Genomic DNA, 18,391 nt, shown 5'->3' on the forward strand with positions numbered 1-18,391 from the left:
CCTTATACAAACTTTAACATGAGGGTAATTGCTAGTAAAGACCCAAAGAAGAAGGAAAAAAAAGAGAGCGCGCTCTTACAGGAAGAACAAAAGTCTCCTCTCACCTTTGAGTTTAGACAAATCCTTGCTACGCAGGTAAGTAACTGTATTACTGAAGTGCTGGTTATTTCTTCCTAAAGCTATTAAAACATACCACCACTTAGAAAAAATGCTTTTATCAAATTGTATTTCAGAGTTCTAATCTCCAAAATTGTACTCCTATTAATCACAAAATCTAAATCAGGTGTTTCGTCCCTATAAAGAAGCTTGTAAACAAGTAAAGTTTACATTTGGTCCAGTAGCAGGAGCTCAGATTAAGACACTGAAAGTCCTGCAGGCGATAAAAGAACTAGAATGCAACTAAGGCACAGATGGCATAACAGGCTGAAGACTTCAGATATGCCTCATATTAAGTCATTCATACACTTGTCAAAAGCAAGCCAATTTCAAAATGCATACATTAACAAGGAAAGGTGTAGGCCTGCCAAGCTAGTTTTGCTACAGATTTTGACAGCCCACCTTTATCCCTGCAAGGACATGGAAAAGAGAGACCCCTTAAAGAAGCACATCAGAAAAAGCACCAGAATATCTGGCAACAAGCCAGACTTCATAAACAATTAGTCACAAGAAGATACAAATTCAAAATACCATACACAATTGGGCAGCTCTGCACCAGACAGGAACAGATGGGCGTGTACTCTGACATTGTTCATTTCTAGGATTAAACTTGACACTGCAGCGTTTTAAAGAAAAGTTAACCACAAACCAACAGAAAGTTCATTTCAGCCATCGTTTTCTTTTACTTCTCCTGGTCCTTATAAAGCCACATTCCGTAACAAATCTAACTGAGCTCTCAAGATCTTCACTGGTTCTTGAACTGAATTATGTATTTGATATCTAGGCTAGAGGATCAGTCCCTGAAAAGCAAGATTTCCCTTTTTCTACTTGCAAGAACGACGGCCTTTTTGTGCTGCAATGTGGTGGTAATAATCGCTCCCAGTTCAGACAAAACTCTATTGGGGACTAGAATCACTTATATAATGATCATAGAATAGTTTGGGTTGGATAGAACCTTCAAAGACCATCTAGTTCATACTCCTGCCATGAGCAGGGACATATTCCACTAGACCAGGTTGCTGAAAGCCCCATCCAACCTGACCTTGCACTTTTCCAAGGATGGGGTATCCACAACTCCTCTGGGAAACCTGTTGCAGTGTCTCACGACCCTCATCATAAAACATGCTCAAACTCTAGCTCAAGGTTCTACTTTGAGATTGAGAAAACCTCAACTGGACATGAACAACACACAGGAACCAGGTAAGTGAGTTGGGTAACATCAGCAAAGTTGGAAGACTTCATTTTTCAATGAGGACAATACAGGAAACTCTGACAGAAACCTCTCCTGCCCTCTGCCAACCTGGCTAACCCAGCATGAAAGAAGCTCTTCTTCACATCTGCAGTCTCAAACTCTGCACCTCAAATCCCACTCAGTCCTGATCTCCTGGCAATTGAAGAGAGACCTGAGAAGCCAACAAAGACTTGAGGTCTTAAAGTAGATTATATGCTTTCCAAATCATGGAATAAATGGTCTGAATTGGGAAGAAATGGGAGAACTCATTGCAACATATCTTGACAACCAGGGTTTATTGTTCCTTTAACTCAAGAGCATTTGGGGAAGAAAGATCAACTTTTTCCTCAATCTAGAATCAGAGAAAAATCCTGAAAAACGATGCTCCTTGCCTTCAGGTCTGGAAGAAAACAGAACACGCAGGTAGCTCACAAAACAATAAAGTAACAAGAGCAAAATTCATCTGTGGATACATCTCTACAGGTAAATAAAACGGGGCCAGGAGAAGCTAGGCATGGGATCACTGGTCATTGACACTGCTTATTCCTTTACAACCTCCCTGGCACAGTGCTGGCCCTGTCAAGAATGACAGGGCAGGTCATCACCACAGACTGCTCCCAACAGGCAGCATGGAAAATGTGACATCAGGTTAGTCCCCACTTATCTCAGAGACCTCACACTTTCAAGAATCTGTTCAAGACCTCATCCCACAACCCAGGGGTGTCCAATGGTGCCCCCAGTATTGCATTACGAAAACACCACTCTGGTGGGCTGCAACGTAACCACCAACATTCTTACAGACACAGTGGCACAGCCCCAGGGTTGGTGGCCTGCCAGGCCCAGTGCTGCACAGCATGGATGCATTCAGTGGGTGCCATTTGCCATTGCAGTCACTGAACAGCCCTCAAACAGTAAAATAAAACAGGGCTAATGCATAACTAGTATTTTCCTCAAAAAAGATCGCTCCGCAACAGGGTAAGACATTGTACGACCAGCTCCTCAGTGACTGTAATATAAACCTCAGGTATAAAGAAGGCTTCTGGAAAACAACGAAACATCAGTGAAAGTAATCCCGAGAAAGACTGAAGTTGCAAGATGAGCAAGGGAAGAAAGAAAAACAACTGGAGATGTACTTTCATTTTCTGTGTCTGAACACCAGAAGGAGAGCAAAATTGAGCTGACAAATTAAGACAGACCAACCAGAAGGCTTAAGTCCAGATCTGCATTCAATTCCCTACTCCACCTTTTGTACAAATCTGGTCTTTGTTGTCAATTCCACCACAGACTTCCTGGGACAACTTGGTGAAATCATCTAACCTCATTTAAATTACTAATGGAAATTGAAATCTAGAAGAATAATCTCCCATGGTACTGACAAAGAAGCTTTTCCATACTCCAGCAGTAAGGAAACACGCTTCAGAAACCTTCCTCAGAACAACTACAAAGATAACAAATTTATTCAAAACAGCTTACAACTTCTAAGAAAGCAACACAGAGGTTTGAAAGGAAACTGCTCCAAACCTGCTGTAAGTATCACTGCAGTTTTTCAGGCATTTTCCCATTTATCTACAATCAGAATTCAAAACTGGTAGATTTATATGGCAGGTCTCCCCTTCATGTGCGATTTTCCTTTGCTTCCTTACTATATTTTTCTTGACAGCACCCCATTTTGATTGGCAGTACAATTTTATGCAGTATAATTTCATGCAGTAAAATTTTAGAAAGGCACGAGATTTTTCTCAGCAATACTGATCAGAACTAGATGCTAAAGGCCACAAGTACTGCTCACCTTAGCAATGAGAAGAAAAAAATAAAAATTACACAATTCTAATAATTTGAAGTGATATCTAAGCAGCAATCCTTGCACGTTTTTAAAAGTTTACGTACAGCAATTTATATTTTTTCTTTAAGACTTAGCTCTTCACTGTGATACGGATTGTATCTTTTTATAACCAAGTACTTAACTATTTTTCTTTTTTAAATACGTAATAAAACCCCAAAAACCTATCCTGCCTCTACTAAACCAGCTGATGCTCAGTACCCAACACTGAATTGAGCAAATTGAGCAAAAAGCCACAAACATGACCTTTCTCCCTGGTAGGAGCGCATATGCTTTGCTGCAGAAGAATTAATAAGGCCTGAAAAAAAGTATATTTATAAAGACAACTGGAAGTATTATTAATCCACAACTACAGCATTAATTTATTTATATTTGTAAATATGAACTTTAAAAATAAAATACTTTATTTAAGACTGAAATTTAAGTAAATTCATTAGGATGTTGATTTATCAGGTTCAATGATAATCTTTTCTGGCATTCTTATGATTTAAAAGGAACAAAAAACCCCAAAATATCCAACCAAAACCCCAACTCTCTCCCCAAACCAAAAAAACCCCACACAACCAGAGTGTGGAAAAAGGAGAACAGTGGGAGAAAAAAAAAAACCAACAAAAAGGCAACCAAAACAACACCTTCCCTGCTTATGCCTTATTAGACATAAGGCTCAAACTCCTTCAGAAGACTAACACATTAATTGCTTTTCACTGCTTAAAAGCTGAGCAAACATTATATCCCTGTAGCTGATGAAGAGGCAGTTTTAGGTCTCCCACTACATAATCTGAAAAAAGTCAAGACAATTATGTAAACAACTTAGTTATGATTAAATGCATTATAGAAAATAAACACTGTGAAAGCAATATGCTAAAACCAAGAGTTACAAGAAAGACAAGAGTTCTGGTCATATTATGCTGGTCATTTAAAAGACATTGTTTAGTTTAGGGGTTTTTGTGTTGTAGTTTTAAAAAGTTAAGAGACTCACAGTATTCAGAAACTAACACTAAAATAGAGAAGTATCTCCGAGGACTTAAACATTTTAAATTCAGAGCAGTGCAGCAGGTAAACTCTAATCCACAGGAGTTTGGGAATAATAAAGTAGCACAATGAATAAAGGCAACGCAGAAAAATATCTTGCTAAATAATTAAACTTATGGATTATACTGAAATGAAGATAATGAACCGTCACCAGTGTAAGCTATAGCTGAAACTTTTCACGTAACAGACAAAAGATTACCCAGTAAGAATTTTTATTTTTTACACCAAACAGAATAAGCAGGCTTTTAAAAAAGTTTCTTTCACGCCTCTTTTCACACCCATATATGCATCTCAATTGCTAAAATCATCTTCCTGCTCTAGAAGCATATAAGCTTTGGCACACAGTTTGAAACCAAAGTATTTTCCCCACAACATGCAGCAGCAGTCTTACCAAGTCAGCACCAGCTTGAAGCAACACATCTGCAACATCAGTATGTCCATTTTCACAGGCATAGGTCAAAGCTGTATCTCCTGTCGCTGTGGTGGCATGAACATTAGCTCCTAGAAGCACAACATTAGTTTTTTCTTATTGGACATCTCCTTATCAAGTATTTAGTATCACAAAAATCAAGTCACTATCTGTGACAACAGCTACATCCTACTGACTAACAGCTTCTACAGCCCAAGGGCATTGCTCTCATGGTAAAAATCGCGCTCGCAGTAAAAATACTCTCAGGAGACGAGATAAGCCAAGACTTGGAAAAAGCATGACTGGCAATCTAAGCACTTAAACCTATATGCTCACTTATTCCTATGTTCCCTTTACAGCAATGAAGATTTCAGTTGTTACAACAAATAAAAGTGAATCCAGACAGTTGTCTAGACTATCCATTTGACAGGGAGCTGCATGCCAAGGAAAACCAGACAAAATGCATATTATTGAATTAGTATTACTGCTCCAAGACCATACAATTCTACAAATTTTGTTTCTTTCCTGCTCTTTGAAGTCATTTGCTTCAAAACCATTCTGTTGAAATAATTTGACTAGTTTCATATATGGCAGCTGCATGAAAACCATCCACAATTCTTGCCGAGTAATGCATTATTCTTAAAAAAAAAAAGCCAATGTGATTAGCCATTTTCTTATTTTCAAAGTGTGAGATATATTTAGAGACTCCTGGATGCCAAAACAAGGCTCCTCAATTAACTTTCTACATTATCAAAAGTGAAGTGCAAGCAGCATTCCAAGTGAGCTGGTGATGGGTGTCACATGCTGGTATCACTTCACAGAGACACAGTTGTTACTGTCCCTTCATGAGCAGGGAACATTACTTTCTAGAATTACAAATCCAGACAATTTTATGCTTATTCTTAGAAAAGACCACAGAATTACATCACCATCCATAACAAGGAAGATTTCCAAAATGCAGCTCCTTTTCATTTATTATTTTAAGCAGTATTACTACACCTTAGTCTCCACCAACTTTAGACTCACAGATGAACATTGAAGTGTCATCACTTCCCCCCACAACTCCAGCAAGATTTAATTTTTGCTACTGTATAATGTAGTAGTAAAACTCATTCATCACAGAAATTCAGCACATTCTAGAACCTGCCTTGCACACTATTCCCCAGGGCACAATTCCTAAAGTACTGGTTATTCAGGGAGACTGACTGCAGATCATCAGGCTTAGTCAAAGCAGGAGTAGCATTATAAAAACAAGCCTTATCTGTATTAACATTTTTTCCTAAATGCAGTCAGCTGGAAAAAATGTTCCTAATAAACATTGATGTCTTTTAGATATACAACAGAATCCAGTGCTCCATGAGCTACTTTCCTCTGTTAACACTATCAAACAATATTAAGGTGTAACATATGCTGTTTTTCTTCTTGATAAGGTATCTGAAAATACAGTTTCTTGTTACAACACTGCCACTATCAAGCCCAGGTGTCTTCTATATCATATTGAACACCGAGTCTATAGTATCTGTGGGATAGATCATTTGCGCCGTACACATACCTGCTGCCAGCAGGTATTTCACCAATTCAAGATGACCCTCTTGAGCAGCTTCCATCAAAGGTGTTGAGCAACCAAGTTCTATATCAGCTCCTGCCTTAATAAGGAAGTCAGCTACTTCAGAAAACCCTCCACAACATGCCAGAGTAAGAGCTGTTTCCTGCGTTTCTTCTGTCTGTGCATTTATATTTGCCCCTAGGAAACAAAATAGCTGTTATTTTAACTGACCAGACACAGGGGAGGAAGGTGAACGCTCATCACCTACACAGTTTGGGTGTTCTAGCTTTGCTCTGTAGTTACTGCAATGAGCAGTGACAGCCACATGCTACATCAGAGGAATTTGCACAGAATAGCTAATGGGAAACAGTCAACACTGCATTCTTCATAACAAACACTCAAACACAGAACAACAGTGATCTCACCTTGTGCCAGTAGCAAGGCTACCATCTCTTCATGGCCTTCCCGGGCAGCTTCCATTAGAGGAGTATAACCTTCATCATTAACTTCCTCCAGATTAGCTCCCCTTTCAATCAGAAGAGCCGCTAACTCCACGTGCCCACCGCAAGCAGCCAGAGTGAGTGGAGATTCAAATGAATCTGCAGGCATATTCACTTGAGCACCACTGTCTAAAAGCAAGCGTGCCACTTCCACATGTCCATCCTACAAAACAGGGGTAAACACAAAAATCAGGATGCTGTAGTTACACTATAATACTAGGTCTGAAAATGATCGTAAAAAGACAGAGGTTTTTTATTTACGATGGTTCAATTTATGACATAGTTATCGCAATACTTGGATTAAACTGACGTTTATGTTTCCACCTACACTTAAGTTAGGTTTAAATGCATGAGCAAAAACAGAGATAAATATATGTTGGGTTTTTTTTTTTTTTTCTTTTCTTGGGGGAGTAGGGAAAGAGTTATGGGATAAGACTTTCTTAAATATCCAGCAAAATACACATGATACAAAAGTAATAGAGATAGCAAACAAGTGCCATAAGTAATAAACCCACTCCATGATTAAATCCCAAATCAAGCATCAGAAAAAAGATTTTCTTTTTCTTTGTAGTTGATTCATGGCTCTACAGACAAAAAAGCTCCAACTGGCAGTTTCTAGATCCTGAGAAAGATACCTGCAGAGAACTGAGGTGGGTTACAATAAGGTAGGTAACAGGAGAAGGGAAGACTCGAATATATCTTAAAGGAGACTGGAAAGTGCCTTGGAGTGAAGCAATTTTTGCCATAGAAGGAAGAGAATGAGGATTGCCAGAGTAGCCTGTTTGAGCCCTTACCAATGAAAGCATATAAATGCACCTGTCAGCTTCTGAAGAAACTATTACTACTCCTCAAAATTACTTGAAATAGACCAAGTACCAAAGATCCAGGTTTCAACTAAGGTGTAGTTTGTAGAGAGCCACAACACCTCTGATAAGGGGAAAATGTAAAGGAGTTTTAGCATTAGGAAGGAAGGACTCACATGGTTTCTCCCTCTCACATAACTTAGGAAACTGGGACCCAAACTTGTGGAACAATTTGGACAAGAGATCTTGGAAAACTGAAACAGATTACAAAATACACCTAATGAAGGGGAAAGGTTCAAGTCATGCAAAGAGTGCTCAGTGAGATACAGAAGATCTGAGGGTCTAATCAGAGGACATTTCATACTAGACCTTTCTTCAGCGGACATGATTAACAAGGTCACTTAAGGATGGAAAGAGAACTCCAAGTAAAAGACTTGAATCAAAGCATGCTCTTTGTATCTCTCAGTGGAGAGAAAACCACTTGCTGCCTTGCATACTGCAGGTGTACAGGTGCATCACCTTGGTCACTCCATTTGCCATCCAAACAAATATGGGTTTCTTCCAGGAGGAGTAAACTGTCAGCCAGCTTTGATAATTTAGAGCCCTGTGATCTGACACAGTGGTTCTCCTGGGATTTGACAGTTAAGGTGGATTAATTCTTTCAACTAGCCCCAGAGCATGCTGGCATATTTTGCTAGAGAACTAAAGAATACTTCTTCCTGAGGAAAACATAAAAAGGGCCAATTTCAGTAGCAAATAGCAGGTGTTTTTACGTTGTGTCCTTGGAAGGAAATCTAAATACCTAAAGAAAGTTGGGCAGGTTTATTAAAAAAAAAAAAAAAAGCATGCAGTGAGAAGACTTCTCTGCCCAAAGTTCAAGCCAGAGCTGTCCAGGCTAGGGCACTGATACCTAGGGGTGATTTATAAAGTTATAAAGCTAAGAATGCCACTAATTTCCAAAATTAAAGAACTTCTTATGTATTAAGAACAGCAACCTCAAGTGAACTACCAGTTCCGCTTTATGATTTCACTGGAACTGTCAGACAGTAACTCAGCTAACACAGAGCTATAGAAAAGGGGGCAAGAGGGATATCAAACATGCAACTCCTATCAACATTTATCTTAAGTTGACCATGAAGCAGGTAGTAAGTAACCTGAGACTGACAGCAATCAAGTCTGTAAATTAAAGAAAGGCTGCTGTTCTCAGAGAAGCTGGCTAAAAGCCAACAACCACCTCATCTAACTAAAGGCATCATCCTAGGTGTGGCACTCCATCTTGACCAAAACATGATAAAACTCAGAAGTGCTTACAATATAATTGGTGATCAGAGACCAGACATCTCAAGCTTCCTCTATTCACAGCATTCATTAGTTGGAAAACAGTGAAGACTGGGAAAAGTCACAATAATTTGGTGGAATGGTTCCCTTCCGCAAGGGTGCAGACAAAAGATAACAAGGAACAAACTCCATCAGTCCACTTGGAGTTGGGACTTCAAAGAATCAATTTCCTCTCTGTTGCTTTTAAAGGTCAATACACATCCTGTAATGCAAGCTAGTCTGGAACACTCAAGAGCTAAAAACGTGCATGCAACCCACACAACTTTATCTTCCCCAAGTGAGACACTTCAGAGCCTCCAACTCAACTCAGTGCTCAGAGTGTATTACCATGAAAGAAAAAAAAAACCACACCACACACAAAACACCTAAACAGAACAGTGGGCTGATTAAAACATTTAGGTAGCAGTCATGCTGCAATCTTTAGGTGACAGCATACACCCACTGCAACTGCATCCTTCTGAGTTCCCTACTGGCACTAGGCTCTCATACATGGAAGACTATTCAAGGATACTATTACCATATCACTATCGGGAGACTTCAACACCGCTTGAGACATCAAAACCTGACCTTGGTCACCTGCATCATCACCTCACAACTGCACTAAAAGAACACTTGATCCTGCAGCTCTCAGAAGACTGGAAGAACATTGCAGCCTATCCTCTAAGCATTATAGGCTACTAGGAGCAAATTAATTCTTCCTCCATCTGCTGTGCTTCCTATGAAAACAAGGTCCCTGTTCTTTCTTCAAAGGACCCCAGCTTGAAGAATAGATAAAAGGTCACCTAAGTCTGGACAAAATTGGTTGCAGATATGCTTTGACACAATAGCACACTTTTTAATGAGGCTCTTGGAAAGGGAAGTTTTTCTTCAATGGCTGCTTTGAAATTTTATGAGTTGCCCAAGAACTAAGAACTAAACTACTTTTGACCTATCATTTTCAGAGGAAAAATCTCACAGCACCATTATACAGAAACCTAGGAGAGCACAAACCATCTCTACATTCAAAACACTTCCTGCAGTGGGGAAAGGACAAGTGTAATGCATTAGTCATCCAGCAAAATGCACTTCATCATGGTATGAGCCTTCCAGATCTGAGAGAGCTTATTTATAAAGACAAAGGTGGAAAACTAACTCTCACACTACAAAAGAAACAGTGACTTGGTCTCAACCTACTACTTTACTGCACTGCAGATTAGTTACCCCTACGCTTCACATAGGGAGCATTTAAAACAACACATCACCCCCTCCCCCCCCAAACTAGAGTAATTTTTCCCTATGACCAATTAGACTGAGGTAACTAAATAAAAACTCAAACACTCACTTGCAGACCCAAAACAGCTTGTTAACAAAGATTCACTTTATTTTATGATCTCTTTTATTCCTCTCTCATTGAAAAGGGAACAGTACAAATAAAGGTTATTTACCATGCAGGCCTCCATTAGTGCCGTGTGCATCTCATCTGTTTTATGTTCTTGATCAGCTCCAGCTTCAAGCAAAAAACGAACCATATCTAAATGGCCTTCAAATGAAACAGATCAAAATAAATAAGCATTTAATATCATAAACTTTTAGTAGTACAGACAATACACGTAATTAAATAATTTAGATTTTCATAGTTCGCTATTACAATTTTTATTAGTTACAATTTGCAAACCTGCTCTTTTTAAAGTACTCTTAAAAAATACCAATGCAAAACAGACAGCCAGACTTCAGACAGTTTTTCCCAAAGATACTGCCCAACTATGAGATGAAAACAGACCTTTCAAATTCAAATTTAGCCAACAGGAAACTTTTCTTGTGACTTCAAGCTATAAAAGACTGTGCTTATTCCGTATTGAACTGTATAGTGACATATCATTTAAGTGTTCCATGGCAGCATACAACTGGGGGGGATTATATTTTGATCTGAACTTAACTATAAGCTTTTTAATCATAGCATTCACAGATGTAATTCTGAGAACTAGAATAAACACACTATGTCATATTATGTTAACCGACACTATTTTTAAAAGCTTCTACTGAACTTTACCAATACTTGCTTTCAACTCTATTATGGCTTCTGTCATTTTAGAATTTGTCCCTTACAAGTTATACATTTTATCCTCTCAAAGAGCATCCTCCTCCAAGACAAGACTTAGCTTTACATAAACTGATAGGAAAAGAAGGTAGCTCAACGAACTTGCCAAAGATAATACAGGAAATCGCTAGTCAATGAAGATCTTACATTACATCACTCAAGCCCCTCCAACATATCCAGGAGTACTATTACTGAAATTTCTCTGTAAGGAACTACTACATGCTGCAGGAAGTCCATGACAAATCCAGATGCACGTTTTCAGATGGGTTATACATAGTATATATCCTCTAATTCTAACCACAGAGGCAAAATCTTAAGTTACTATGACAATAATCCACATCCTTAAAGCTTCTATTAGGAGAAAAGCAATTGTTGGAAATTTTATGGAGGTTTTTGAAAGAAAAAACAGACTTGGAAGCACACTGGATTACCATTGCATGTATTTACTTTATATAGAAACTTTAAATAGCAAAAGAAATTAAGTCAAAAGTCCATAGAAGTTCATAACACAACTCATACACATCCTCCAAAATTACACCAAAGGAAAAGTATCCCCTAATAATACTAGCATTTTCACCCCATCAGGTATTCCAGGAACATCTATTCTAATTTCACATTTTCCTAACAACAGAGAAGTTTTCAGAACTTGCAGATAGTTGGTGAGGGGAATCTGAATGAAATAGGGAATGCCGTAGTGGGGGAAGAGGAGAGTGGTGGTGTGTCAAAGCACAAGTTTGGATGCAGCCAGTCAAGTTTTCATCTGCAACATGTCAAACACATGTCCACCACAACTGGACAAGCAGACAGGCCTAATACCACTACAGCATGGATGAGCACCTCCTGACATCGAGTTTAAAACTAAAATCCAGTACTCCAAAACTCTTAAGAAAATATTCAAAGTACAGCTGGAAGCTTTAGTTAGATAAATCTTAGCAAATAAAGTTTAACAAAAATACAAAACAAGGCAAGAGACAATACCTTTATAGCATGCAAGTGTAAGTGCACTTTCTTTGAACTCGTTGGAGTGAGTGTTGATTCCTGCACCATATTCCAGCAATACTCTTGCAACCTCAACATGACCTGCACTGGCTGCTTCCATTAAGGGGGTATGTCCATTCTCATTGTGGTCTTCTATATTAGCACCAGCTTTCAATAGCACCTTCACTATGTCAACAAAGCCCCCAGCACAAGCATAAGTGAGAGCTGTGTTCCCTGCAGAGAAGAAGAAGTTTACATGAAAGCCGTTTCCATCACCCACTCCTAGTACAGGAAAGGAAATTAGTTTTAACAGCTCTGAACAAAACCAAGTACATTGCCAGCAGCAGCCTTTTACCTCACAGCAATGTTACTCCAGCCAATAATTTCAGGCTGGGTACAAAATCCCAACACAACTATAATTTAATACTAAGCCAATATTACAAATCAGGATTTTTTTCTTTTATTATTATGTTTCCTACTTCAGCACACAGAGAGATCAAATATACACACAAAAAGATCAATGAGTAATTTTCATGCTCACTGTAGATTGGGGAGGGTGTGGTGTTGGGTTTTTTTACCTAAGACTGTATCCTGTAATCCCTTGAAAAACTTTTACTGGCTGGATGAAAATAAATTTATAATCTAAAACTCTGGTACTGTAAGTGACAGACAACCACATATGGCTCATGTTTTAAATGCTACAATCAATTTTAAGGTAAGTTCTGCTTAATATGGCTAAACATCAAGATAAAGAGAACATTTCATAGTTCAGACATCCAACTTTAACATTTTAGCAAAGTTTAAATTCTAACTTAATATTAGCAGAATCCAGCTGCAGGTTAATACTCTTAGCAAGGTTAGTTAAGCTGTGGCCAAGCATCAGCAATGTAGACAACATTCAATGCTCAAAGAATAGGACTTCCTCTTTGATAAAAAAGAATAGACTGAAATAGATGTGTCCCATGGTCTTACTGGGTAATTCTGGATTATACAGATGAGAAAAAAACCCTAAACTTCATGTATTTTTCTGGCCATCTGACACCACAGTGGTTTTCACAGGGACACTGTTTTTAATATAAACTGTAATGGAAACCAATCTTTAATTATGGCCAGATAAGACTCTAAACACATCCGCTATGTATCTGGCCTATTCTTAATAGTTCCTGTCGTGGTTTCTTGTGAATGAAACTATCAGACTAAAATACAAATGTTCAAACAGCTGCACATCTTATGTGCCAGTTGTATTAATTCTTCGTGTTCCTACTTCCCAGTTACCTGTTGAAGACTGTGCGTTGACATCTGCACAATGAACAAGGAGAAGTTTAACAATATCTACATAGCCACCGCTGGCAGCTGCCATTAAGGGAGTTATGTCTCCTTTATTCCCTCGATCTTCAACATTTGCATGCATTGCTAGTAGCACCTAGAGAAAAAAGTTCACTTTAATGAATAAATTGTAACACCAACATTTTGCTTTTAGTTCTTTTTAGGGCTTGTGAGAATGATTCTCCAGCCAACCATGACATGCCCTTGCAGTAATAACCACCAATGGTGAAGCACAATGGCACTCCCCAGGACCATTTAGAATTACTGCCTGCTCTGTGCTCTGCTTCAGGAAATGTTGTTTTTCTACATTTGTTCATATCTGCTAAAATCAACATTACGTTACAGTGCAATACTGACATTTTCAAAAGTCACAGGGCAACTCACTAACCAGAACAACAGCAAAGAAACTGTAAACTTGCATTTAATGACCACAGCACACATCGGGTCAAGCTTACAGGTAAACAGGTTTCTCCCTGTACTCTCACCTGGCACCACAACATGAAGATGGCCACTTTCTGAGAACTATCACCTAAACATCTTCAAAGAAGAACAAATTCTGCCCTTAGATACACAAGAGTAAAAGCAAAAAATTAACACAAATTAATGCACTGTTCCTACAGATGTGATTAAAAAAAGGACTGAGTGACTGAGACATGAATTTTTTGAAGGTAACCACTTGTAGTGTTTGATTTTTCTGCTATTTTAGATCCTCTTGCAGTGTCTGCTTGGCAGAACAGCTTGACTGCATCTAGAACAATGCCAGAAAAGTAAATAGATCATGAAACAGAAGATACATTCCTCAGACAAATCCCTTAAACCTAAAAGCATATATGATGGCATTTTCCATTAAAAATACAAATGATACCAGAAGCCCACAATAAGCTGTATTAACTAATATTCTGTTTAGATTATAAAAAAAATTATAATCAGAAAAGCTAAAATGTTTACCTATCAAAGAAGCCCCTTAGACAATGTTTCACAAAGGTTTTGTTGTGATTATATTTGTTACTCACTTGTGCCAATTCATAATATCCTGCTGAACAGGCCAAGCAAAGGAGACTTTCTCCTTCTTCAGTATGTTCATTTACGCTTCTTCCTTCATCCAACAGTTTCCGGACAGCATTTACATCCCCATCTGAGCATGCTTCTGCCAAACTGCGACTGTAAAAATCAGTTACCACAGAATAAGGTCAAAACAAATATGTGTTAGATGGGTAGCTTTCCTATGCAAAGAAGAAATCTTTACTTAAAGACACATGGCATTAGTACTAAAGCCTTACTAGAAAATACACCTTACGGATTTTTTTTATGAAGAAGTATATACACACACACACATTATTTCCATAGACGAAACAGAGGTAAAGACAGCTAGCTAACAGCCTAGTACCACAGAGACCACTGTGGTGGTCTGAATACTGCATACTGCAACAAGACAAATTTCTGACTGTTGCGTCTCCTGTACTGGGCCTATTTCCTTCTCTGCACTAGCCCAAAGCTTTTTTCTTTTAATTGAACACATCAGTTTCTTAATTTAAGCAGACATTCCAAAGAAAAATCCTTACCTTACCTAATGACATCTTAAAGGAAGAAAGGAGAGGAACCTCACAGAAGTTTACTATGTTTCCTTTCATGCACTGTTAAAAGCATATTACAGAGGTTTTCAGATGTATTAAATAGGCCAATTGAACTGCACATAGCTATTTCTCCTGAGACCTAGGGAAGTACTCTAAACAAATCTTGAAAAAGGTGAGCAGGGCTTCAATTTATTTCAAACCAAGTCACTTGTCCTTTAAATCTTTTTCTGTGGGGAAAAAAAAAAGAAGTCTAACAGCAAAGACAACTGTTAAAGCACCTGCTAAACGCAAGTGTAAACAAGAACAAGTCATGCTCAGTACCAACTCAGTTACACTTCTCCAACTGATGATATAATTTTATTTAGAAAATATATGCAGGGAATCATGGTCCCTCAGGCACTGGGAACCAAACCACAGTTAACGATCTGGTGGAAGGGGGAAGGAAGGAAGAGACTTCTGTTATAAACAGTAGTGGACTGTATGTGATGCATTCCTGACAGTGTATTTTATTTGCAAGATATGGAAGCTTGTTTATTTAAGACAAAAACTAATACACTCAGATTCATTAAAAACCTCAAACTTCTACTTTTCTTCTGTAAAAGACAGAAGTTCATTCAAAAAATTCACTCACAGTGAAGAAAATATCTGTTTGATCACAAAGGTGCCTCAGGAAAGCATACAAGTTTTAATTTTCAATTGTTCAAAGACTGTAATGGTTAAACTATGCTAAGTCCCTATTTTAAAAGGAACTCATTTGTCACACACCCCAAATATGAAATAAACTGTGCTAGCAGCACCTAGGTAAAAGCTGAGATCTGACCTGAAGAGAACATCCAGTATCTGATCACTTACATTTGCATCATAATCACAAAGTATTTTAAGCAAAATAACTGATATTTTGGTAAATTTATTATTTGGCTACATAGTCCAGTCCATATACTGAAGTAATGGTATCCTACTAAAAGTCTGCAGGACACTATCAAACCTGCCACCTTCCCCTGGGAGGCAGTAAGGGATAGCTGTGTGCTCATGGCACAAGCAGTCAGCCAAACAGCCCTGCTGTTACCACATGTACCCACATGTAACCGGGCATTTACAGCTCAGGTTCCTGTGTTCAGCTGGGAGGAGAGGGTGGGGAATCATGCACTTTTGGACACATATAGTCTAACTTTTAGAAATGGGAGGCACCTAACATCATAACCTGCAAGACAAATCCTGAAACAGATCCATCATTCTCAGAAGATGGCTTTAAGCCACCTCATACGATACAAAACTGCTCTGAAACCAAATACGCTCTGGGAAAAAGGCTATAAAAACACAACTCGTAGCTGGTTATACTTGACTCCAACACCTCAAGAGGTCTCCCAGTTTGCCTCTGCTCACATTCCCTTTTACAAAATGTCTTGGAAATATCTCAAAGTGACAAGAATGACACTGGCATGTTCTTGCAAACGAAGCACAGGATGCTGTTGACCCTTGCACTTGTTGTCCACCACGAATCTCAGGTCTTTTTCTCTGAAGTTATTTCCAGCCATTCAGCCTTCCCCATCTGTACCAATGCACAGAGATATTCCTCCCTAGGTGCAAGACTTTGCGTTTCCCTTTGCTGAATTTAATGAGATTCCTGCTGGCCCCTTTCTCCAGCTTGTCAAGATCCCTCTGAACAGCAGCATAACCATCTGGTCTGTCAACCACTCCTTTCAGTTTTGTATCACCTCCAAACTTGCTGAGGATGCACTCTGTACCATCATGCAAGTCATTGATGAGGACGTTAAATGGTACTAGCCCCAATATCATCCCCTGGAGTACATCACTAGCAACTTGCTTCCTCCTGGACTTCATGCTACTAACAACTCTAAGCCTAGTAGTTCAGACAGGTACCTCACTGTCCACATACCTGGTCTGTAGTTTATCAGCTTGTCCCACAGGATGCTGTGGGATACAGTGTGGAAAGACTTCCTAAAGTCAATATAAACAGCATCCACTGCTCTCATCTATCAACACAGTCATCTCACTGTAGAAGGCTATCAGGTCAGGTTTGACCTCCCCTTTGTAAAACTGTGCTGACTACTTCCCATCATCATTTTGTACTTACTATGTTAGGAAACTGCTTCCAGGATGATTTGCTCCATCACCTTTTCAGGAACCGAGGGGAGGCTGACCTGCCTATAAGTCCTTTGGATCCTCTTTCTTGCCCTTCTTGAGGACAGGGGTCCTCAAGATTTGCTTTCCTCCAGTCCTCAGGAACCTCCCTCATTCCCTATGACCTTTCAAATAAATTGAGACTGGCCTCGCAGTGACATCAGCCAACTCCTTCAGTACTCATGGATGCATGCTATCAGGCCCCATGAACTTGTCCACTGGACTATTCCAACCTGTTTAAATGGTGCCTGACTTGACACCAACCAAGGGCAAGCCCTCCTTGGTCCAGACCTTCCCACTCATCTCAGGCACTTGGGGATTCCTGAAAGCAAACCTCGTCAGTAAAGCTCAAGGCAAAGGCAGCATTCATTACCTCTTCCTCTTCTGTGTCCCCGTCACTACGTCCCCTGCCGTATTCTGAGGCCCACATCTTCCCTCAGTTTCCTTTAGCAACTGATATACTCACACTAGTATATCTTGTTGCCTTTCATGCCCGTTGCCTGCAACTCCAGGTAGGTTTTGGCTTTCCTAATCACATCCCTGTATGGTTGGACATTGTCTCTGTATTCCCCATGGGCCACCTGGCCTGCTTCCACATCTTGTATGCTTCCTTTTTGTGTTCAAGCATGCTTGCCCAGCATATTTTCATCTCCCCATGTTTTGAACCACAAGTAATTTCTCTAGCTTCAGTTAGGAAATTAAACAATATTTGTTCTATATTTGTATTTACATTTTTGGCAATGACTTAAGACTACTGCCCTTATTGTAAGCACTTTGTTTTGCAAACACCAAGTCTGAATTTCAAGAGGACATCCATATGAAAGGAAACTTAAGACTTTCAATTTTTGATCCTAGATCTGAAGTTCAACAGTATATGCAGTCACACCATCCCAACAGTTTATGAACTATTTGCATCACTTGTCAGAGTAGAAAATATTCCCTAAAGATTCTTTGAAATTACCAATGCAGAAGAAAGCTTTTGACAACCTAGGACAAATCCTCAGTTCTGTCATCATGGGATTTAAATGCCATCCTCATTAATTATCAGTTACAAAAAGTTATCAGATAATACAGTTTCATTTTCCCCTAAGTTCCTGAGCAAGATCCCAGGGCAAATCACTGCCCTGTAAGTATTAGTATTCTCTTCCAACTTTTAATACAATGAACTAGATTCATTAGTTTCCAACAAAGTATGCTGAGGCAGTAATTAGAGAACTACCACCAACTCTTCTACAGGTAAGAATTCAATCTGGTTTTGAAAAATAAATCAACTGTCTATTACACAGAAAGAACAGATTAGAAAGTAACCTTGTTTTGTACTTTTCTCTTACACTTTGAAGCCCATAACCTGATAGGACAGTAGTTACACCTTCAAATTCAGTAACTTTGTTTCTGCTAGTAGTAGAGCAGACACATCACCACCTACTAACTATAAAATT

General features: G+C 39.0%; 1 protein-coding gene across 3 annotated transcripts in view; it reads right to left on the reverse strand.

Annotated features, from left to right (window-relative positions):
- Positions 1–18,391, reverse strand: part of ANKHD1 (ankyrin repeat and KH domain containing 1) — a gene marked incomplete at both ends in the record, with an annotated part of 113,578 nt that overhangs the window by 52,603 nt on the left and 42,584 nt on the right. For 2 of the 3 annotated variants that reach the window (XM_082006250.1, XM_082006249.1), the window contains 7 exons: positions 4,651–4,760; positions 6,221–6,412; positions 6,640–6,877; positions 10,280–10,374; positions 11,911–12,144; positions 13,186–13,333; positions 14,250–14,397. In XM_082006250.1, coding sequence (XP_081862376.1) covers positions 4,651–4,760; positions 6,221–6,412; positions 6,640–6,877; positions 10,280–10,374; positions 11,911–12,144; positions 13,186–13,333; positions 14,250–14,397 — 1,165 coding nt within the window. The remainder of the gene's footprint in view (positions 1–4,650; positions 4,761–6,220; positions 6,413–6,639; positions 6,878–10,279; positions 10,375–11,910; positions 12,145–13,185; positions 13,334–14,249; positions 14,398–18,391) is intronic. The other variant, XM_082006251.1, reaches the window with a different exon arrangement.

This window comes from Phaethon aethereus, assembly GCF_964289735.1.
Source record: "Phaethon aethereus genome assembly, chromosome: 14".
Lineage (NCBI taxonomy): Eukaryota > Metazoa > Chordata > Aves > Phaethontiformes > Phaethontidae > Phaethon > Phaethon aethereus.